We start from the raw sequence: 25,952 nt of genomic DNA, 5'->3' as shown, positions 1-25,952 counted from the left end.
TTTAACGGTCAACGTCAATAATTTAATTAAAATTAATTAGCTGAAGAAGAGCCAAGACTCAATATATTTATCTTTGAAATTCTTTGAAAATATATTTATGCTTAAAATTTAAAAAGTCAATTTTCTTAAGAACAGTTTCTCGAATTTACTTTTAATTAATGTCAAAGTATTAATTATAATTAATTAGCTAGAGAAAAGCCCAGAATCGACATTTTTATCCTTAAAATTCAAGAACTTTCAATTTTCTCGATAGTGGTTCCCTTAATTTAACTTTAATTAACGTCAAGGTTTTAATTAGAATTCACTACCTGAAAAAGAATCCAGATTCAAAATATTAATCCTTAAAATTTTAAAAGGTTTCAAGTTTTTTTAAAAGCGGTTTCTCAAATTTAACTTTATTAAACGTCAACATTTTAATTATAATTAATTAGGTGGAGAAAAGCCTATACTTAATATATTTATCCTTAAAATTTAAGAAATTTCAATTTTAAGGAGACTTGTTTCTTGAATTTAATTTTGATTAACGTCAAGGTTTTAATTAGAATTAATTATCTGAAAAAGAGTCCAGATTCGAATCGGTTATGCTTAAAATTTGAAAAGTCAATTTCTTTTTATCCTTAAAATTTAAAAAGTTTCAACTTTCTTAAGAACGGCTTTTTGAATTTAATTTTATTTAACGTTAACATTATAGTTAAGATTAACTAGCTGAAGAAGAGCTTAGACTCAATATATTTATCCTTAAAATTTGAGAAGTCAAATTTCTCAAAAACGGTTTCACGCATTTTAGTTTAATTAATGTCAACGCTTAATTTAGAATTGAAACTTTCTCAAGAACAGTTTCTTGAGTTTGATTTTAATTAATGTCGAGGTTTTAATTAGAAATAATTTTCTGAAAAAGAGCGAAGATTCGACATATTTATGCTATAAATTCAAGACGGATCAATTTTCTCAAGAATGATTTCTCGAATTAGGATCTATTGGAACCACTGCACTTTTCCACCAAAGCTCCTAAATTAGGATTTTTTAAAAAATCTTTGCTAACAACTCAAAGTCATTACTACTAAAAGATGCAATTTTCCAAATAGTCTCACTCGATTTATAAGAACAAAAAAATCCAAGAATCATTGGAATTATAAAGATAAAACCAGTAGTTTTCCCACAACGATTTTCTAAAGGTTGGCATTTTTCAAGCATCGAAATTTCATGGATTTTTCAGCTCATAGTAAGCAAAGATATTCCCTTTTGTTCTTCTTTCTAAAGAACCTAAATATTCAATTAATAAATCAATTAAAATAATTTTTAGAAAAACAAGAAAAGTTCGTAGCAAGATGACCCCATTATCGTTTTTTTTACCCTGCAGATTTTTCCACTTTTAAACGTGGTTTTTCCCTAAGTGAACTTTCGCCGAACACCAATTAAGAAATTTCTTTTCAAACGAGTCATTCTCCTTTACTTTTAAAATTGAATTGCTTTTACCTACCCAGCTTAGAAAAAAGAAAGTTTTCTTTGCTTTTAAGTGAGAGGGTTTTTCTTTGCAGTTTGCATAATTTTTATTTGCATTTTGGCCTAAGCTAAAAACTCAATTTGTTTGATAACGTTATTAATTTATTAGCGGGAACAGGACCAACGAAATAATAAAGTATTTGGATGTAATTGAAAAAAAAACACACAATAAAACTCACTTTGGGTAAATTTATAAGCCCATTTGAATAAGTGGGGTGTCTTCATTTAAAAAAAAAGTGATTTTTCGCCCCATTTCGGAGCGATATTCTCTTTTTATAAGGGTCTCGAGGTCCCGGAATGTCCCTCTTAGTTGATTTTGAATTAGTAATTTTGTTGCCGGATGGCACTTTAGGAATTTCTTATTTTTAGATTTTTTTTCCTTGGCTTGAATTTTAAGAAGGGAAATTATTAATTTTCTTTTGTATGTAACAAAATTGAAAACTTATGAGAAACCAAACAAGAGAAATTATATGAACTTGAAATTAGATGAATTTTAGATTTTTAATAGAAAAGGTGTCTCATAGCCTTTTAAGTTATGCCTAAAATCTTAATTTTTACGTTTTTTGTTCTAAAGCTAGCATGTTTTTAAAAAAATCTTTTAATGGTAACTACTGTAAAAATAGCCCAGAAAAAGAACAAATAAAATACATTTATTGAAGTAAAGAATAGATAAGATACATGTATTGAAGTAAGATAAGTTTATTGAAATACAATAATTAAAATAAATCATAATTAAAAAGTCTATTAAGGATATAGAAGCTTTTCATTATACAAATATCATTTCATAGATGTAAATAGAAAATTAGAATTTAAAGAAAATTAAATAATAAATAATTTATCTATTTAAACTTCACAATTAAGAAAAATATTTATCGTCATATTTATATCTGTGTTGCATTCTGCTATATCACAGAGGAGCGTAATAATATGATGTTGTCTCACTCACATTAGCCAAACTACGTCAGAAAAACACAATTTAAACATAATAGAAAAATAAGAAGATGATGTACAAAAAGAGAAAAAAATAAATCAAGTATCATATTTATATCTCCGTCTCACTCTAACATATCGCAAAGGAGTATAATAAAATGGTGTTGTCTCAATTACATTGGTCAAACCATGCTTGAAAAATATAATTTCCAGAAGATACAGACATTCTTAGAGAAATAAAACGGTGAAATAGGAAAAAAAATTGAAATCAAGTCTCATATTTATATGTCTGTCTCACTGTGTTATATCAAAAACCAGGGCAATAAAATGATGTTTTCTCACTCACATTGGCCAAACTATGCCAGAAAAACCTAATTTCCAGAAAATCCATACCTTAGTAGAGAAATGAAAGTTTGATACAGGAAAAGAGAATGAATTTTAAGCGTCATATTTATATCTCTGCCTCACTTTATTATATCACAAAGGAGGCAATAAAATGATATTGTCTCACTCACATTGATCGAACTATACAAAAAGAGAAAAAAATCAAGCCTCATATTTATATCTCTGTCTCACTCTAACATATCACAGGGGAGCATAATAAAATGGAGTGTCTTACTCACATTGGCCAAATTATGCTAGAAAAACACAATTTCAAGAAGATACAGATATTAATAGAAAAATTAAAGGATGATTTATAAAAAAAGAAAAAAACAAGTTCCAAATTTATATCTCTGTTTCCCTCTATTATATCATAAGTTAGGGCAACAAAATGATGTTGTCTCACTCACATTGATCAAACTATGCTCGAAAAACATAATTTACAGAAGATTCAGACGGTTGATTTATGATGATTATTTTAATTAAAATTTTCTGTTATTTTTTTTAAATATTTTGATCTAAATGCCGGGAATAAATGAGAAAATTGATTATATTTTTCTAGGTATTTGTATCATGGCAAAATAAATAATTTTCCCAGTTTTTTAGTAATCTGCTTCAAATGTCTGGAATAACTGAGAGATTCAATAATTTTTTGCTATAAATTCATGTTCAAAATTTTAATTTTTTTTTAGTAATTTAATTCAAATTGAATGTTTTCAAACTCTTATATACCACAGATCTAGGACTTGCCTAACTAACAAGAATATTAAACTAAGATAAAAGGCACAAAAACTTTAATAATTTAGATATTTTCTAGTATTTTATTAAAAATAATCTTTCCCAAAGGGTAGATTGGGTTTGGGACCCCTACTGTTCCTTTATCTCTCAAAAAATTCCCAAGAAAAGTAATACTTGAAATGAAAAACCCTTTTGTAAAAAGAGCACTTTAACTTTTGACAGAAGAGCTTGTAAAACTGAACAAAATAATAAATAAAAGTATTTTGTGTTACACATTTAATAGAAAAGATGCATCTTGTCCATTTAAGTTATGCTTCAATTCTCAATTTTTAATCCTTTTATTGCAATAATGAATATTTAGCTCCAAAATGCCTCTAATAAGAAAATAAAACATACCAAAATTATTTAATAAAATACACAATGAATTAATAAATAAATGTAAACAAATATCAAATAAAAGGGTTATTTTAAAAAACAACCAGGTTAATAAACTTTAAGAGAAAAAATAAGGACATTATTTGGAAAGCCTGAAAGATAATAAAAATGAGTTCAATTGCCTAAAAACATATTTCAAATTTACTTTAGAGAATCCTGGCAATTCTCTGCAATAAAAGTTCCAATATCTTAATTATGTAAATCTGGAAAGACCTTCAGTTTTCTTTTGGATCTCAAATTTCCTATCAATTCCTTACTCAACCAAAGTAATAAATTTCTAAGCAAAGATTATAATATCAATTGGAAACCTTGGAAGTCGTGAAAAAATGGGTTTAACTATCTGGAAGGAAATTTAGAAAGAAACTGCTTCAACTGCCTTATTAAGTATCTCTTTTCCAAAGTATATTCTTTAGCTGCCTTGAAGAAATTTCACTTTTTTTTTGGTCTACACTGGAAATTTCTTCAAGGGATTTAAAAAATCAAACATTCAAAATTTGGGTAACTAAATTCTGCTCCTGCAATAACAATTCCAATATCTTCATTATCTTTATAAGGATTTACCTCGGTATATAAATTTAAGATAAAACACACAAAAAATACATCATATTTTTCATTTTAAGAACCTTCAAGATGAATTACACTACAACCAGCGTAATTTTCTAGTGCTTTATTTAAAATAAACGTTCCTAAACGATCGTTCTCGTACATTCCAAACGTAACTTTTTTTTTCTACCCTCGCAAAATGCCCCTGGGGGAGGATGTTTTCGGGGCTCAATAATTTTTTATCGTTAACGATATATCTTCTTTTAATGTTCCCTTTTGCCGCTCGCTCTTTTTAAATGTAGATTTGTTGACCGAAATTAAAAATTTACGTGGGACTGACGCTCAAAGGAAACCCTTATCTTTTATGTTTTTTTTTGTTGAAATTGTTGTTGCTACCCTCGGGATGGATACGTGATTTGTTAAGGATATTTTATATGGTAGAAGACCCTTTATTAGTTAAGGTATAATGCGTATTTTGTGTCCGGGATATAAACGTAGGATTTACGCGAATGAGACGAGCAAACCCTAAATGAAATAGGGGAAAATGGGGAAAGCGACAAATTTCAGTTTAAAATGCTTTAGATTGAATGCTTTACTTAATTGTCCTCAAACTTTTGTTTAAAAAAAATTAGAGTCCAAATAATTAGACGTACCATATTGTCACCATCCTATTATCTTTTTAATAAATGCCCTCAAAACTAATAACACCCTATATATTACCATTACTACTATTATTAGTATTATTTTCGATGAATTTTTTAAGTATAACCCCATAATTCATTTAAGTTATTTAATATTAATTCGTTCTTTTCGAGTAATTTTACAATTTAAATAGAAAAGGTGTGTCAGAGGCTTTTAAGTTATGCTTGCCTAATTACAAAAAGGAAATAATGTAGAATACCCAATTTTTTATATGCACACTTTTACAAAAAAAATAAAGATTGTAAGCTTCAAGGTCAGGGAAAGATTATGCGAAGTTAAAATTTATTAACATTTTAAATATATATAAAAAACGTCACCTTAACTGTTTGATGACTTAAGAATAAAGTGACTTTAACTGCCTGGAAGAAGAAAATTCTTCAACAATTTAGACCAGGGATGGATCTAGATAGAAGTTCGAGAAAAATTCTGTAGGTGAGATAGGTAACTCTTTAATGAAAAACAATACTTAAGATATTTTAAATTTAAACTGTTAATCAAGGAAATAAAGTTAAGTATAAGGCTACATTAGCTGCAAAGGGTTTAATGCACTAAGAAGGTTTTGACTTGGATTGATGTTATGTTTGGACTATGGATAGTAAATCATCTTTATTTATTAAATAATATATATTATATTAAATAAAACATAATATATACTTTATATTAAATAAAACATCTTTATGTCAGTTGCTTAGGGTTTTGTAAATCATGAAAAGGCAATGATATGCAACCTAAGTAAAGCGCTATAAACCTCAATGAATTTTCAGAAAAGGAAAAGTGTATTAGGTTTGCTAATGAACCTTGCATTTATTTCAAATAATTAGTTGTAGTAACAATTTAAACGTTGTTATATATTGATGACATTATATAATGGGGCAATGATGATGGTGTGATTTTAAAACTAAAATTAAGTCCAGAATTCAAAATTTAAAATTTTGGTACTTTGAATAAGTTTTTTAGAATTAGTGTAAATAAAAATTGTATTTATTTGTTATTTATATTTGTTTTTAACATAGATAATTAATAGTTTTAACAATATTTAAGAGAGTTACTTATTTTATTGGGTACTATGTCACTTATAGCAAAAATCAATTTAGAAAATACTATCTCATATGCTCAAAAAATTTAAAGGAAGAAGACGATAGAGTTATTCACGTATTTAAAAACTATATAAATTCAAATTTTAATTGATACCTTTCGATATACTTAATTTAATTTAAGTTTAATAAGTTTTAAGTACAATCATTTACTTAAAGTATAATAGATTTTTTTTTAAACCTAGGAGTATATTTTAAATACTTTTTTATATAATTTTAAGATTATAAAATTAATTTCAATATTCCAAAGAATTTTTTCAAAGAAAATTGCTTTTAAGAGTTTGATAATCCACGTATAAAATTGAATCAACCAATTTTTACGATAAATCTTATTTTACCATTTATTTCAGGTTTTTCTGATAAAACAAAAAGAATTGCTAAAAAATTTAACAAAAGAACTATTTTTTAATCACAAAACTCATTACGATATTAACAAAAACTAAACCTTTCAATGAAAATGAATTTAATAAAAATGTAATATATAAAACTCCTTGTACTTGTGGTAAATTTTATATAGGTGAAACCTGTAGACCATTACCAAAAAGAATTAATGAACATAAACCGTACATATAAAACAATAATTTTCTAGTAAATTTTTTCACTGCAAATGCGATTTTACTTATGAAACAATTTACTTTTACCTTCAACATTTTAGTTAAACCTCGTGGGACGTACAAATTCTTGCATAGATTTAGGTAAAAGGGCGCAAAATTATTTATAGATTTGGTAGACATGCTTTTGTGAAGGTTGGAATGTATAGGAATGTATAACAACGCTTTTGCACCTAAGAAGTTATTTCTCAAAAAAAAATCCAGATGGTGAAAATCAATGGCGAAAAAAAAGTAAGTTATGAAATTCCACAAGAGACAGAGTCTTGGGACCTAATTTATTTCTAGCCTATACCAATTCTTAATCTCGAATGTCCATAATTTATTTTACAGATTTTACTGTACTACTTATTAACGGTTAAACATGAAACGAGGTAGAATAAAAAATAATCAAAGATATATAAAACATGATAAATTGGTTTGAAGTAAATGCTACGAGATATAATTAACAATATAAATAGAAAATCGTCGTGGGAATAATCTATTTCTATTGCAATGTTGTGCCTTGACAGCATGGCTATGTGTGCTTAGCATTATAATGTAGTCATGATTTATGCGGTATAACTTTGTTAAATATCAAGGGCCTGAAGTGTTGCTTAAACTTGAGTTTTTAATATAATTGGGTGGTACTGTCAACAAGCAATTTGTATTTATTCAAAATAAATTTAAAAAAGCCTTCAATTCTCCCAGAAAAATAAAATTTCTCTATTGTAATGTTTAATTACGTCCAGGCAGTTGAAGACTAAAATCTTTTCCCCTGAACTGAATATAGAAAATATTCTTTTCTTCCTGAAATAAATGTAAGAACATCACCTTACTGGATTGTTAAAATCCTATTGGAGGAACTTCATTCTAGCCTCGACTGAAGAATAAAAGAAAATACATAGAAGAACTAAAGTGGTGCCTCAACTGTCTGCAAGAAATAAAATTTATCAACATTGTGCAAGATAAATTCTTATAACTGCCTTGAAGAAGTAAGACACAGTGTTGAATATATGTGTATTTTGAGCAAATGATAATTTTTGATGCTGATAATTTAGCGCACAACACAGACCCTTGATGTCCACGTAGGCTTCTAAATATTTCTTAAACTTTCTTGAATTTTTTAATTTTGTGACTATAAGTCACTTGCTGGTAGTGAATTCCTATCAATTTCCTAAACTTTCAATTAATCAAAATCACAGTATTTATAACATTTTATGAGAGGGTCAAAATACAGGTTATTATAACTGATAATACAGGAAAAGACTCAAGGAAGAAGAAAGGAAGACTCAGTAAGTTGTTCAGATCTACTGTTTCAAGAATACGCATAGAATTGATAATTGCCAACCTTCGCAACGAAGAGAGTGCCTGAAGAAGAAGAAGAAGAAGTCGTGTATTGGACATTTGAAAAATTTTCAAGGCACCTTAGATTATTTTTTCAGCCTTTAAGTATCCTGAGACTAATAGAACTGCATAAAAATAAAATAAAAAAGAAGCTTTAAATGCTCATTAATTCGACACATTTATTTCCGTTTTGATTGTTTTGAAACTTCAACTGAGAAAAGTGTAAAATTACTTTAACTGCTTTAAAGATCTTGGAAAGTGACTTCAAAAGCTTGGAAGAACTAAAATGTAATGGATTTTCCATATTTAAATATTAATATAATTTAAATAAATATGAATTTCAAAGTGAGGAGAGGAGAACAAACGTTTGATATTTTTTTGAATATCATATATTTTCTTGGATATTCAAACACTTTTCCAGGCCTTCGCCATTTTTTTTCCAAACTTTATCATCTTGAGGCTAATAAAAATTAATTGAAAGAAAATTGAAAAGAAACTACAATTGCTCATTAATTCCAGGCAGGTTGGGATCATTTTGATTGTTTTTAGAGTTTAACTACCTGTTAAAGCTGTAAGATTACTGCGAAAAAAAATTTAACTGCGTTGCCACCGTATTAATTAAACACTTTCTATGCTACTCGTAGCTGTAATTTCTATTCATATAGTTATTGTAAATAAAAACTGTAATTGTAAAAATCTTCCATTTAAAGGAATTTTAGTAGCTTTGATAGATATGACTTTTAGACTTGGTAATTATAGTATTAATAATAATAATAATAATAATAATAATAATAATAATACTTCAAGTCTTCTTATATTAAATGAATAAAAACTACTTACGACCAAAATTATCTGAAAATAAACTATATTTTCAATACAACCAACTTGATAAACCACTCAGAAATAACGTTTATTTTTGAGACAATTTAAAAAAATAAAAAATTACTAAAACTTATCTTCTTAAATATCTAAACAAGGACGACCTTAACTACCTTGAAAGTTGGGAGGAATTCATCACAGTTTAATTCTTCCAAGCTGTTGAAGTCACTGCCCAATTTTTTCAGGAATCTGAAGAAATTTTACAGGCAGTTAAAACCTAGAAGCTATCAAAGTCAGTAAGCGTCACACTGCCTGGAATTAAAGAGCAATTCAAGTATTTTTTTAAAATTTTTTTTTCCAAAATTAAAAGAGATGAATAACTACCCAGAATATCCCCAAAAAAATCTAAAGAGTGGCTCATATTATTTTTTTTTTTAATCGTCATAGTTCAATTAAAAAATCAGTTCAAAATTTTACCCTTTTCTTAGACAGTTGTAATCTCAAAACAGTCAAAATGGGAATAAATGCCTGGAATTATTGAGCAAGTAAAACTTCTTATCAATTTGACTGTTAGGCAGTTTTATTAGGCTCAAGGCACCTAAGGTCTCAAAAGACTAGCTCCTGCCTGCAACATTTTTCAAATATCAACTGTCTAAAAGATATCTTAAATATCCAAATAAGTAAAAGACTCTAATAAAACTCCAACTACTTGAAAGAAACAGTTTTAGTTATTCAGAATTACTCGAAGAAAATCGCTAAAAACATATCTCTCCTATCACTTTAGAGTCCATATTGATAAAATATAATAAATATTTTATATTTATATTTGAATATTTTGTATTTTTTCATATAATTTAACATAGGGCGCAAACTCTCAATGTCCACGTAAGCTTCTAAATGTTTCAATATTTCTTGAGTTTTCTCTTATTCACTTGCTGGTAGTGAATTGTTATCAATTTCGTAAATAAAAAAGCTCTTTAAGCGAACTAGTTTCACGCGGCCTTAAGTTAGTTGTATCAAGAGTAAAAATACTATTTTATTTAAAGTTACTTAAACAATCCAATCCTGCGCAGCTTTTTATATTTTTAAACATAATTTAAGTTTAATTAGCTTTTTTAAGGCAACTTATATATTATTTATTTAAATTATATTTATATTTTATATAATTAGTTAAAAAAGAAATAAAATAGGTCTCATGAGCTTTTTATTTGTCTTTCAACTGTGACATAGTAACAAACTACGTGAACGTAGTTTGTTATTTTTTCTAGGCAGTTGAAGAACAAATCAAAGATATTCTTGTCTTCTTGAAATGATTCATGGAATATCAACTGACAGGAAAATACGTTGTTAATATATTATATATTTTTTCTCAAGTAGTTAACAAACTGCATTCTTGTATTAACTATTTAAAAACTATAAAAAATATTAATCAACGTTGCCTAGTACTTTAGCACTAAGATTTTCATTTGTTCTGCGTTTTATATACTAGTTTATAATGTTCAAAATATTTAAGATATTTAATTTATAAGAATGAACATTCTGTGTAGTCTTAAGTAGGTATAAAGGATTGGAATATGTTACATCTGACTTTGTATACAGGTAGATATTCTCTACAATGAACAAAAATTAAATAGGGAGTAGAACATTGAGGGTAACAACATCACAATTCTGAAGATAAAGTAGGTTCTTGGAACAATACATAAACATCCATGTTCAAACATCTTACTACTTAACCATATCCAAGTGGCCGATGAGATACATAGATGAAAGAGTGACTAAATTAGTATCAACAGGGACAGAAAATGATAATCCTTATACAAAATTTTTAATTCTCATGTTTTGAGTAAATTTACAGTCGACATATTTAACCGTGAAATTTATAAATTTTTGACAATAAAAAAAATGGTTACTAAAAGGCAAAATAATATTATATACACATATAATTTATATTCTACAGTCAAATTTACACAAAATGTATATTAATTCTTAAAAATAGTAATTTATTTTCCTTTTGTGCAACCTCATCTGAACTATAGAATTGTTTTTTGAGGTAGTGCTTGTAAGCCCTAAAACAGAATACAAAAACGAATAATTAAATTTGTGTTTAATTTTCATTAAAAGCATACCCTTGTTAGTTCTCACTGCAGATTTAGAGAAGTATTGCAATCTTTTAAAGATAAAACATTTTTTCTTTAAAACCGCAGCGGTCAAATTAAATAAAAAATAAATATAAGTTAGTACTACCATTTAGTTGAAACAGCCACGGGTTCTCTACACGGTTTTATCAAAATCTATCATACTAATAGCTAATGGAATGTGAATTATTATTATTATTATTGGTAAACTGATAAGTTTTTTTCTAGTGTGCCTAGATTGGGATGTTCATAATCAAGATTTTTTAATGTGCATAGAAATTGTGGAGACATTAAACTATTATGTAAAGATTCTGTAATAAATAGGGTGAAAATACTGTATCGTAAATACGGGGTCTTCCACATCCATTTTACAATTCCAACGAAGAAAGTCTTCCTATCCCTGTCTGTTTGTAAATAATTCTAGTCTGCAAAGTATTCGACATAATAGACAAATTGCTTCATATCCATTTAAGTTATGCTTGGAAATCGCACTAAAACTTATCCTTTGTAATTCAAAATACAAATTTTCACAAATTAAGACTATTTAGTATGGACTTGCCATAACAAAACGTACCCAGAAGGGATCTTTAGTGGACCATTTTAATAAAATGCTTATCTATTCATTAACCCCGGGCCGCCCTAATTGTGTTTCTGTAATTATAACCCTAACACTTTAAACAAAACGTGACCGCTCACCCTTTAGCGATAATTACGTAAGAGGGTAGTGGACTTGGGAACAATGGCGTGACAGGTGGTGTTTTCTTCCTTTTTCTCTGTTCTTTAATTTAATTTGTTATTCGTATGAATGCGAGCAAATGTCCGAAATCCGAAAGAGGGAATCTGGGTGAGGGCTGGATTTTACAATCGACGGTAAAAGTACGGGTAGCAAGCGATTCGGGCCCCTTTTATGTTATTAGTAGTAAAAACAAGGATAGGGTCGGCGGTGAGCGTAAAGATTTAATCGTTCACCCTGATTAAATATGTTTGCGAGTTCAAATCCCCTTTTTAGGATTCTTAGGGGAAAAACAATTTTAAAATCAATTGACCAGCCTCAATGAACCAGTCTCTCACCTTATGAATGAACAGACATTTCATTAAACCCACTCTCACCTTTTCTCTTACGAACAAATTAACCGAAATTTCACCCCTTACCTGCCCATTATAAACTCCATAAAACCCATCTAATTTCGACTCAATTTCCATAAAGCACAGGCAATTTCCCTGGCTGCATTTCACCGGGATCTTCCCTTACGTAACTTGTGCCTAATTAAGACAATTTGTTACCCCCGGGACGGTGAAGAGGCAGGAGAGAGACGGGAGGGGGGAGGGACGCTTTTTGCCACGAGTAAAACCGCAGACTCGGGGGTGAGATATTGCCCGAAATCTCAACTTGCATTCGTTACACCCCGAAAACTGCAAATGCGTCCGTCCGCGTTCATTACGATTTCCGAACGTGCTCAATTTTAACTGTCATTTTCGGGGGGTAGTGTAAATCACCCCTTTCGGGGTAGTTTACGGTCTTGGGCACCTTCTAGGATGTTTTGTTGTTTTTTTTTTTATACCAGACAAAAATTCTTGTTTTATTCTTCCAGGCAGTTGAAGTTATTCATTGATTTTCAACACTTATAATAATAAATTAGTTTATTTACAACACCTATAAAATCTTTACAGAATCATTCAACTTCGAAAAAAGTAAATAAACAATAGCCACAGAAGTAGCAATATACTACTTATACGTGATAACTTATTACAAAAAATAATCGGGCACTGTATAAGCATTCATGAAAGAAACAAATTGATTTAAAATTTAGGTATTGTTTTCTTCTTTTATTTTTTGGACACAACGAATAGTATTGTCACTTGCGCGCCTTTTGAAGTACAAAATTTCTATTACTAACTATGGGGTCTACATTATTTTTTAAATAGAACACCCTGCATATTATGTCGTTTCACAATTTTATATAGTCTACATACTTTTCGTATAACAAACCATATGCTTATAATCAACGGTTTGTCAAATATAACGTAACAGAATAACGAAACATATAAAATTAAAACATAACAATTTATTCTACATGCGTACACAATAAGAGCGTCATTTGAACTTTGTACAGTTTGAACTTATCTCTGCTTTAGTAGTTTTATTCTCTGATCCACAAGGAGCTGAGATACCAAGTAACGAGATATCATTTCCACACTTCACTTTGCCATCGACGTGCGATATTTTCTTGATTAACATCTTAACGGATGTATTGGAAGATGAGGGTCGATTAAGTGGCCACCAAGGTCACCGGACATAATCCCATTAGATTTTTTATGGGGCTATTTGAAGTCTAAAGTTTATGTGAATAGACCATATAATGTTGATGCTTTAAAAATGTGACAATTTTTGATTCTACTCTATCGACTAAGTTCATAGGTTAAATGTGGTTGTACTAACGCAATTAAGTATGTAAACTTTAAACAACAGACGTAGCATTTATATCCCATTTTAAGTGTTTATCTAATGTAATGGCCAAATATTTTATTGCGTGTTTCTTGTTTTAAAATGTCGCAAATGGCTCGCATAAGATAAAAATTAGTATAAGTAAATTCTACCAGTATCATCCGCATAGCTTGATATATACAGTGCTTTAAAAAAAAAGAAACTAGATATACAGGTGGACGTTTAATTTTATATTCCAATTTTGTCAATCACCCTCTCACCTCCAGCTAACCTCACTTTGATATGTCAAATAGGAAACCCCATCAGTGACATAATTGTAAGCAGCATTAACATGTCTATTCAACAGTTCCAAAAAAAATTGAATCGGTTGACTTACCAGCGTATAGTGAGCTAAAATGTCTGGTAATAATGAATATTTTATCGACGTCATACTTTGGTATGGTCTATGGCTATCCTATAGTGTAATACATATTTTTAAAGGGTGGATAAACTTATATTATAAGCTCAATGGTGTATAAAAAATTAACAATTTAATCAGGTCCCAGAATTTATTTTATTAAGTGCTGGAAATATGCTCTATTATTAGCGAGACAATAATAAAGTCTGTTTTTAAATTACTCACGAACATTAGCAAGTGTTCGTCCACTAATATCTCTATATTCGCGAGTAATCCGATCCATTCAATCATTAATATTTTCAGGTGGGGTTCTATAAACATTGCTTTTTTAAATACCCCCAAAGGAAAAAATCTAGTGATGTTAAGTCTGGCGATCGTGCGGGCCATTAAATTGCACCACGCCTGCCAACCCACATTCCTGGAAACTGTTCGATTTGTCAAAGCATAGTGCGGGGAAGCTTCCTTTTATTGGAAATACAAATTAGTTTCGTGTATTGACTGACAAATTGCATTTGTATACACCGGCGAAGTATTAGCGCCCTGTAGATCAACATTTCCTTTGATGTAGCGCCTCTAGAGCAACTGCTTGGTTAGCCTATTCCCACCTTAAGATATCTGTTTTTATTTAAAAATATTCAGCAAAGTTCTTCTTCTTCACTTTCCTCGAGGCTGGAATAACATTTTCAGTTATCTGAGCTTCATCTTTAAGACATCCTTGAACTGTACGAAATCATTTGTCCAACTGATATTTAAGGGTAATTTTCGGTCTCGACTGCTGCTTGTCTATCAAAGCGGTAAAACGGCACATCAAATGGTCATTTATCAATTTAAAGTCGTAGAACGGCCGAAATCGATGTGGGAGCGGGCGGGCGGGCATCAATTCGCGTCATTTCGTTGGCAAATCGGCCCGATAATTGCCACGTGTGTCACACGATACCGACTATTTGTAACTTTGAGGTTATGAACTGAGTAATTTACGGGTTATAGAGCCGAGGAGGGTGTTTTAGGGAAATTTTGTGCTTTTTTAGGTACAGAAAAAGGGATAAGATCTTGGTTTGGTAGACCAAGAACTACCAGAAAAAAAGTTTATCAAGTACGAATTTTTTAATAGAAATTTGACATTGTACGTTTTATTGCGGCTTTTGAAGTATCTACACTATAGCTGCTTAGGAATAGTTCGCTATATTATAGCCACTCCAGTTCAAGAATGGACTTCTACTTACAAATATCTACAGTAATTTTCATATTTTCGGTAGCTGTTATTACCTTTCTTGATTCGATGATTTACTAAAAATTCGAAACGACAGTATATGAATTTTTGGTTTCTATTACATTTTTACCTAAAATCACTGCTGAGACCATCCAATCTTGAAAAATAATAAATACTTTACTATATGCAAAATTACTGCAAATGCCTAAAAGACATAAAAAAGCTTGGATAATATGAAAACTGACTTAAAAAACTGAATATTATGTCAAATGCTTGGAATACATCTTTTAATTTTACTTTAAATGCCTAAATGACATGAAAAATGAATAAACATTAAGACTGGAATAAAATGAAAATGCTTCAAGAGTATGACAAGCTACGTGACGTTCAACACTGGATAACTAGAGACAGAATGAAAAACGTGGAAATACCTGGAATAAAATGAAAATTTATTTGAAACGCCTAAGAGACATGGAAAACTTTAGACAGCTTCGTTTGTTATTTTATTAATGAAAGAAGAGTAAGTAAACCCTAATTAAATTACAATGAAACAACACCGATAAATTCAATTAGAAAATCCTCTGGTTTTTCTTCATAATCGTCTCCTCGGCATTATTTCCAAACAAACAAGTAACCGACGCCGTTTTCTCTCTCTCTCTCTTACTACGGCTGTAGCACTTAAGCATCGTCGACTTCTCTCTAATCGCATTAACGACTCCGCGTAACTTCTTTTACGTAAAACGTAAAACTTCGACGGTCCGTTTGCCCGAAAAGTTTCCGCTTCTCCATCGACGTCGTAAGCGACAAGAGGCGTCGGGACGCCCCAAGAAACTTTTTTAATTTGATTTACGGTTCGTGCGCTTTCCGGTGAAAAGCCTAAAAGCTGATTAAACTTAAAAAAAAAATAATTTCGCCTAATTAAAATAGGTTAGTTTTAATTAAATTTGATGGGATACAAGCGCTTTATCATTATCAACAGTGATTTTGTGCTAAACATTTTTTTTTTTGCGGTAGTCATTTTATCGATATATGAATTTTTTTAAGGTTAATATAACCATCAACAAACTTTTTTTATATGAACCAGAATTATGATTTTGTGTAACAAAATCCATATATTGTCCGTCATAGCTACATTTTTTTCCATATATATTCATATTTATTTTTATGACTAACTTCAGAATTTTAAAATGTAAGTAACGTCTATTTTGTTTCATTTTTATTTTATTTAAAACAAATAGGTTTAAAGAGAATATGAAATAATTTTCCTCATTTTTTTATATATTGTTGTTGTTTTTCTTTCTAAATTAAAAAAAAAATCTTTTTCAAAATTCCTGTGTAAAAAATTTTGTTATATATCGATAAGGTCAAAGTTATTAACTTGCAAATGTTTCTCAAAAAAAAATCCTGTTTTTATTATTACAAAAAAAACTGTATTTTAAACGCCCTGACGAAGCAAATATATTTTGCGAAACGTCGGCCATTGTGCGTTCAACTGGGCTTCTATTTCACTGATCTCGAAACTCAAAATCTTACCATACAATTAACAAAATTTGGATACTTAAAAGATAAACCTATTAATTGTAATTAACTCAGTCGTAACGTAATATTTTCGTAGAGTTCATTGTTCATTTCCTGTGATTCATGCCGGTTTTGCGATAGCATAGAGTTAAATTTAAAAATATAATTATATAGATAATACTGCAACAATAAATTATTTGTGTATAGTATCCAGTAGAAATGGCCAAGCTCACTGTTTTAATATTAGGAGGTTGTGGTTTCATTGGACGAAACCTGGTAACATACTTACTAGATAATGACTTAGTTAATTTGATTGTAGTAGTGGATAAAGAACCACCCCAAGTAGCTTGGTTAAATAAAATTCATTCAGAGAGCTTTAAAAATAAACTGGTACAATTTAAGAGTGATAATCTTATAAATAAAGAGTCTTGTAAAAACGCGTTTAGTCTTTCTGATGGCTCTACATGGGATCTCGTAGTAAATTGTGCTGGTGAAACGAAACCTGGCCAGACTGATCCAGTGTATCAAGGAATCCTTAAACTCAGTATAAATTGTGCAAAACAGGCTGCTCTTATGAATGTTGGAAGGTATATTGATTTATCTTCAGGTAACATGAATTCATACGATATGGTTCCTCATAAAGAATCAGACCCATTAGAGCCTTGGGGATTTATTGCTAAATGGAAAAAAAAAGGTAGAAGCTCAACTAAGTGAAATTCCAAACTTAAAATACACAGTTTTACGTCTTCCTCTAGTGTATGGCCTAGGAGATAAACATTATATCACGCCTCGCATTTTAGCGGCAGCTATTTACAAAGAACTTAAAAAAAACAATGAAACTTTTATGGAATGAAGATTTAAAGGTGAATACCGTTCATGTTGAAGACGTTTGCAGGGCTATTTTGTTTCTTTATGAAAAAGAAGAAGCTATAGGCCAGATATATAATTTGGTGGATGATGCAGATACCACACAAGGATCCATTTCAAACCTTCTTGCTGATATTTTTAATATAGACGTTTCTTATTATGGCAAAATGGTCTCTTCACTGATTGACTTAGAGAGTGCCACTGACGAAGCTAATGATCAACATTTGGTTCCTTGGGCAGAAGCTTGTCGGCGAGACGCCATCGAAAATACTCCCCTATCACCACACATGAATTCTATTTTGCTCCAGTACAAACATTTATATTTAGATGATAGTAAACTGAAAAATTTGCGCTTTAGTTTAAATGTGCCTAAACCCACAATCGAAAAATTAAAGGAAATCGTAGATGATTACGTTGAAATGAAGGTTTTTCCACCATCATTGGCTTTTTAGTTGCATATAAAGATATAAAGTAAGAAATTTAAATAAAGCCAATCAAAGAGCAATCAGTTATAGCCTAAACCGTTGGAATCATTCCGTCTAGGTGCAGAATTTTGATTTTATGTAAAAACATGTTATAATGATATATTTTTCGTTGCCTTACAGAAGTCGTATTAATAGTTTTTTGAAAAATTCATATATTCTGTAATACAAAGTTTATACTTGTAAGTTAAGAATATTTAATTTTAGTCTTAAAATAAATGTTTGCAATGTGTGCCCAGCCCTTTTAAAGTGTCTTATATATAAAATGTCAATATTATATAAAAATTGTTTTGTATATTTTTATTAGTAAAATAAATATTGAATTTCTTTTATATTGTATTAAAAAAAAGCAAATGTTATCTAAAATATTTTTATCAATTAATTATATTTTTTAGTTTATTTAAGTTTATAATGCTTTGTTTCCTAAATAGTGAAATTTATATTTACAAAAGTACATTCCAGTGTGAAATTTGTGATTTACTTCATATAACCTTAATTATTGTGATGCTATTTTTTACACGTAGTAAAATCATATACTATATAAACAATTCATTAATGATTATTATTATTATTATTATTATTATTATTATTATTGTGTGTAAACTCATTTTTTGCTTATATAAGAAGTTTTTTACGCAAAGAAATAATAGTTATAGATTTTTTTTTTAAATTATAGTAATAGTTATTATAAAATATGCTCAATTTTATTATGTACTTAAGTTGTTAAAATTTTTCTGATGTTGAAATTGTATTAGATGTTTGTATATTTCTTCTTTTATGAAGCATCTTGAATTATAAAAAAAAATGATACAAGGTTGATCATAACAGTGATTTTGTGCAAAAAAAAATTTTCCCATGGTAATTTTAATAATATCTGGATTTTTTTAGATTAATCTAACCATAATCAAGTTTTTTTTTACGTAAACCAGAATTATGATTAATTATTATAACTAAGATATTATGACTAATGGCAGCAAAATTAATAATTATAATTAAATTAGATGGGATACGAAAGTTAACATAAGAGTCACTTTGTGCTAAAAAACCTTTTTTTTCGGAAGTAATTTAATCGATCTATAAATTTTTTAAATTGTTGAATATATATAAAATACCTAAAAGACATGAAAATGATTTTAAAACTACTTTAAAAGTCTGGAAAATGCGAAAAAATATGTATAATCACTGATAGTTAATCAGAAAAAGTTACGTCAAATTAATAAAACAAAAATTGTTTCAGTTATAGTAATTTTTAGAATATCAATAGGAAAACTAAATAAATAAATGCATAGGAGAAAACAAAAGGTTGTTAAAGGTACTAAGAGTTAATATACTCATTACAACTATAATATTTATTTATTTAACAATTATGTAAAATGATACCTTTTTTGTGAATGAAAAATTTGTCAACAATTCCCATTAATAAATAAAGAGATTTTACACACGTGCAACATAAAAAATTCTACTACCCAAGGAAATTTTTCAAAAAATGTTTGACAAATTACCAAATAAACATCAAATTCCTTTTTACGAACTAGTGTGTAAAAAGACTTTTTTAGGCACTAGTGAGTAGATACAATGAAAATAAAATGATTTTGTTTTTGTAATATTGAATGTGTTTTTGGAATGAGATAATAATAATAACTAAAAAAATATAATAGTTTTTTAAAATAGTGAATTAACAAAACAGTGAATTAAATTAACAAAAAAATTCTCAGTTGCTAACTATTAAAATTTTTTTTTAATGTGAATCTATGATTAATCATAATTAAGATATTATAACCAATTGAAGCAAAATCATTAATTTTAATTAAATTACATGGAAAACAAGATTTATCATAACAGTGATTAAATGCTAATGAAATATAGTGATTTTATCTATATACAGAATTTTCAAGATTGGTTTAACCATCAACAAATTTTTGTTTATGTGAACCAGAGGTATGATTTATCATAACTAAGATATGATGACAAATTAAAAGAAAACTTTTTTTTTTAAATAAGTTAATATATTTATTCCAGTAGTGATTTTTAAAGAAGTTTGTCCCTTGAAAATCACAGCTATGATAATTTTTGTGAACTGATAAGAGATTTATCTCAATAGTAATCTTAAGCACAAGTTTATCAACGCAAATTCAAAAAACCTGGTTGCGAATCACAATTATTTTAATGGCTTTGTGAATTATTAAAAATTTAGTGATATTGAATACGCTTAAATATTAAAAAAAAACCTTAGATCGGCTATTAATATTGGCAATGATTTTAGAGATGAATCAATCTGAAAAAATCAATTTTTGTCTTTATTAGGTTTGAACTAAAAAAATAATTATCTCAGCAGTGGTTTTAGGCAAAAACTTGTCTTTAATTCCAATTTAAAAAAAAGAATGAACACATTTTTGATTTTAAAAGGTTGCAAACTCAAGTTCTTTAATTGGCTTTGTGAAATAATAAAATGGTAATCGCAGCAATGATTTTAAGTTGACTGGAACATGGCAAATTTTTTATATCAGCTTGAGCATAGTTAATATTCAATGATTTTAAAGATTTATTAGCTTAAAAGCCCAAAAAATGTTTTTGCTTTTTTATCGATCAACCTAGAAAAGTCAGTTTTTACCTTTATCAACATAAAAATAAAAAATCCCTATTTCAGCAGTGATTTTAAGCAAAGATTTGTGAACCCAAATTTAAGAAAAAATTTTAAGTTGTGATTTTAATGGATTATGAACTTAAGTAAAGAACTTAGCTCTGTAAAATAATAAAATATTTATCCCAGTAGGGATTTTGAATAAATGTAAGTGCTGAAAAACAAATTATATATAAATTATCACTGTAGTGATTTTGAATTTATTTAAATGTCGAAAAAAAATCATAGATTGGGTTTCTGAAATAAAATAATAATTTAGATTTTGGAGATGGATCAATCTGAAAAAATCTATTTTTTTGTCTTCATCAGCTTCGAAATATAAATATATTTATCTTAGCAGTAATTTAGAGCAAAGATTTGTGAATCCAAATTAGAAAGTGTGAATGAACTTAAATTATAAGAAAAAAATGCCTATATCAGTTTTCTGGAATAAAATATAAATTTCGACAACAGTTTTAACGATGAATCTGGAAAAATCTGGTTTTACCTTCATCCCATTGGAAATAAAAAATATTTATCCCAACAGTGATCATTAGCAAAGATTTAGTCAACCCAAATTCAAATAAAGATTTGAGCACATTAGTGATTTTAACGGAATGTTACGAACTCAAATTATTTTACTATTTGTATGACGTAAAAAACATTTATCTCAGCAGTGATTTTAAGCACGTATTATCTACTTAAATTATTTTCTAAAAATGATAAAAAGGCTCTTTGTGCTTATTATGTTAAAAATTAAGAAATATATCTTCACAGTTATTTTCGACTAAGATTTGAAGACTAAAAATCAGAACATTTTTAAGGATAAGTGTAAAATTTACTAGAGTAAGTCACAGTAATTAAAAAAAACTACATTTTCTCTTCTTGTATTTGTAAAACCATAAAATATTTATCTCAGCAGCGGTTTTTAAAGGTCAATTCATATACAACCAAGAAACTTTAAAAATGCATTTCTACTAACAGTAATTTTAGACCAATAAATTCCTTATCAGTAATTTTTACCTTAACAAGATTACTTACCGGACGTTTCGTTAATAGCAAAAAACCCCTCCGGGTTTCCAGAGGCGATACGATAGAATATTTCCTGACGTGGATCCCTGTCCCTATCGGTCGCTTTTATTTGCAAAATGGTCGTTCCTGCAGGACTGTCTTCCTGGATCGTGGGATAGTAGACTGGCAGCTCACTTAAGGGCACGTTGTCATTTTCGTTTAATACTTCAATGTAAATCTGAAACAGGAATAGATTAAATATTAGAATTTTGTGTTCGAGCACGATAAAATTTGGTCTTTCCCCTATAAGGATCTTTATTTTTTATTGGCACAGTTGAGTAAATAATGAAATATAGCAGAAAGCAGCTTAAACTGTTCAAAAGTATCCGGAGAAAGCCACTTTCTGGAAAATATCACATTTTTAAAAACATTTGTTTGTATACTATAACAGAAATACATAGTTTCACGTATGTAGTTATCCCAGATCGAATCCTTAAAGAAGAGTCATGAAATAAAAATTTACTGTTATTTCCCTCTAAAACAGAACTGAGCTGAATTTTAAGTAAAATAAAAAAACAAATCACCCTTTATCCCAAAAAAACATCCTGTTCTTCTTGTAATGAATTTTATGATAATAAGCAAAAGTCGACCATATCGAATTAACTCAAAAAACCCTTAAGAAAATTAATGTCAAAGCCCAATTTATTAAGGGGCTTTGTTAGTTGGCATCCATCTGAAGAACTTGATTGATGGATAAAGTTGACGTGGGTTTCTCCGATTCTCAAGGCGTTAAAACGATAGGGAGGAAGTGGTCGTGGAAATTATTCACCCTTTTAGGGATAAAAGAAAAATGGCCCACGGTAGTTGCGGAGGCTGCTGCTGGATCGTCTTGGATTTAAAGATTTAGACCCTTAAGGGGGTAACGTCGTTTATTTTATAGTAGTTAATTAAATTAAGTTGAAATTAATCGTGTATGAGTGTTGAAGTTTAAGTCAGGGGGTCAAAAAAGGGATGAAAAAAAAAACTTGTTTTGGAATAAGTAATTAATTTCAGATATTTTAAGAATGTATAGTAGAGACAGTGTAGTAGAGAATGTGTAGTAGTGACAATGATACGAAAATTATTTGAAAATAAACTGGCTTATCATGTTACTGGACAGTAAACTGACTTTTGTGCCTTATTATGATGGGATTGTTAATAAGCCTTAATTCTATTGTCCGTAACTCTGGTAAATTATCTGTATTTTGTTTCAAGATGCTTAGCTATTCAATTTTTTGAATTTTTTAAAATTTACCAGAATTTTCATATTAATTATAATATAAATGATACATTTATCATCGATAGTTCTAAAGCAAAATTCACTCGATCAGATTTACTCACATTTTAGAAAATCATAAATGGAATTTTTTATTCCCTCGATATTTTGAAAACTGTACCATTCAACGCCAATATTAATAATAGATGTCAGAATCCTGCTATATTTTGTTTGTCTTTTCATCATGTTAATTACGGATTTTTTTTTCAATCACCAGAAAGATAAGAGCATTTAATGAGCTTAATATGGAGCCCTTCGTAGATAGGTCTGTTGATTCGATTAAATTAAAACTTAAAAAACTAGTGCTGATATTGTCTATAAGGTTATGTTTTTACGTTTTTGTATTTTTTGCTTTTTTGTTCTTGATTTTTGCTATAGTTGATTATTGTTATATTTTTTGTCACTTATTGTTGATGCTATTATTATGTATTTTATTTTATATTTGGAAATTAGCTGTGCCGTTGAAATAAATAAACTAAAATTAAATTCAACTATATTCCCTGCTTTTCACTTGCCTTTAATATTTGCCTGAAAAAATTTTTTTTTTCCAGACAGTAAAAAAAATAATTAATAAAAGTTAATAATGAGATGATTTGCCTGAAAAATCGAGACTAAATAAAGCATTTAAGAAAATTTTAATGCTTTGAATTTGGGCTGTAAAGTCAAAAACAATGTTAATTCTAAATAATCGAGGCAAATAAGTTAATGGTTTAGTGTCGTTTTTGAGGAAAAAAGTGAAAAAAAAACAGACCAATTTCACTAATTTATTTTTAATTGACCACCCTATAAAAGGCATTAGGACGTTTAAGTCAACTTTTTTAAACGTACATAACAAATCCATCAAGCAAAATCAATAAATTAATTTAATTGACTGTGAGGCGGGTACCGGATTCACCATATTGGCGGTTTGCGGTATTTGACATTTTCGGTCCATCGAGCCGCACATTGCCAACAAACAAGCGCCTCTCTGACATCTATCAGATATATATCAATATACATATATACCAATATATCTCAATTTTCAGATTAAACGTGAGTCTGATTAAATAGACGCGGGTAAGCTAAGTATCGCAGTCATGCTTACCCACAATACTATTTACCCGAGACATAAAAGAAATATTTGTTTCCTGGACTAGGAATTTCCGTTTTTTTTATTATTTTTTGAAGGTCAATCGTAAATGAATTTTAAACTGCCTAAAATGCATAACAAAAAAAAGTAGAGCATGATTTGAACATTTTTTTACTGCAGGCAGTATAATTGATTTTGAACTGCCTAAAAGGGGTATAGAAACCCTTTTGGCGATGAAACTACATTGAACAATTCATCTGGATTTTCTTTCAGGAAGTTCGAGAGATACAAAAGTCATTTTAACTGTCTGGAATAAAACTACGTGAATGTTCACAGTATAATTTTTTTCAAGCAACTGTTTCCATTAATTATAATTTCTAAATAGTTAAAGAATTTCACATTAGACTTTAGCAAATAATTATCATACTTATCATTTCAAGATTAGTAAACTGGTTTTTTACCTTTTCACTAAAAATATTTGTCACAAAGTTAATAATACTCTAAGCCCACCATGGCTGTTATTCAAAATTTCAAAAAACTATTGATTTAATATTTCCATATAAAGACATTCATAGCCATTCCTATAAGTATAGCTTATAGCATTATATAGCTTTTTCAGGTAGTTTAAGGTAAGCAGAGTAGATGTAATAAAAAAATTATTCTCGAGCAGTTAAAATAATTTTTCATCTTATCAACTGTGTGGAAAAAATTACTAAGAGATCTTTGCATAATAAAAATATATTTTCTGTTAAATTTAGAAAAAAAATGTGACAACATTTATTGCATCCCATAAAGTAATGCTTAAAAAATATTATGATTCAAATCAAGCCTTATAGTTAATACCAATTATTAATCTTAAGACTATCTATTAGCGAATATACTTATTCATTCAACATTTTCAGGCAATTAATTGTTTCTTTACGAATAAATAAATATCATTTTTATTAAAATATTTCAGGCCAGTAGGATAATTTTCATTTTTTGATGTCTTTTTTTAAGTGCCTAAAAGAAAATATAGAAATTTCCCTTTATTTATTGCTTTTAATAAAATAATTTTTAAAGTTACTATAGTTATTTATTTAAAATTTTTAGACAATAATTATTGTTTATTTGCAGGTTATTGAAAAAAATTATTAACCTTTTTACTGCCTGGAAGAAATGTGACAAACTTTGCCAGGCAGTCAATGTAATTTTTAAAACCTCTTAGGCAAATATATGAGCAATAAGTAAATATTCATCATATCCTTTAAAGTTATGCATGATTTATATGCTATTAGCTTTTTTCGGTACATTTGGCGAATATTTTGGTAATTCTTAAACTTTTTGAATTTATTATGAAAGCATGGATTTCAATAAGACTTTCCCGACAACGTTTTGTTTTAGTAAGATATTATTTACTTACTTTACTCAAGTCAACTGTGGCAAAAAACAATTTTTTTTTTATTTTGAATATATCAAACTTATTATTTTAGCTATCTGGAATACAACTACCTAAAATAATTTTAATTATTTGAAAACTGGGTTTTCTCCAGAGAGTTGGAAAATAGAAAAAAATATTTTAACTGTACAAAAGCATTAATATTAATATAATTTCCTAAAAAAAAGAGAATTTCTTTTTTGCAGACTTAAAAAATTATTTTAAATACATGGAAAAAGTTCATTTCATTATATAAGATTAATATCTAAGAACTCATATTATTTTTACTACAACTCATTATTTTAACTTGAATTTCAACTGCCTGGAAAAACCTTTGAATTTCTTTAATATATTTGGTAGAATTTTTAAAGTTGCTTCAAATTTTG

The 25,952-nt window shown here is 28.6% G+C and overlaps 1 protein-coding gene and 1 pseudogene across 8 annotated transcripts in view; one reads left to right on the top strand and one right to left on the bottom strand.

The window, feature by feature from the left end:
- LOC126734302 (fat-like cadherin-related tumor suppressor homolog) overlaps positions 1–25,952 on the bottom strand; it is a 450,385-nt gene that overhangs the window by 195,309 nt on the left and 229,124 nt on the right. For all 8 annotated transcript variants that reach the window (XM_050437862.1, XM_050437863.1, XM_050437865.1 and 5 more), the window contains exon 14: positions 21,796–22,003. In XM_050437862.1, coding sequence (XP_050293819.1) covers positions 21,796–22,003 — 208 coding nt within the window. The remainder of the gene's footprint in view (positions 1–21,795; positions 22,004–25,952) is intronic.
- Positions 16,864–18,375, top strand: LOC126734305 (uncharacterized; annotated as a pseudogene).

The sequence above is a fragment of the Anthonomus grandis genome, chromosome 3, assembly GCF_022605725.1.
Source record: "Anthonomus grandis grandis chromosome 3, icAntGran1.3, whole genome shotgun sequence".
Taxonomy (NCBI): domain Eukaryota; kingdom Metazoa; phylum Arthropoda; class Insecta; order Coleoptera; family Curculionidae; genus Anthonomus; species Anthonomus grandis.
Note: the sequence above shows the minus strand (reverse complement) of the source record. Positions and strands in the feature narration are given on the sequence as shown.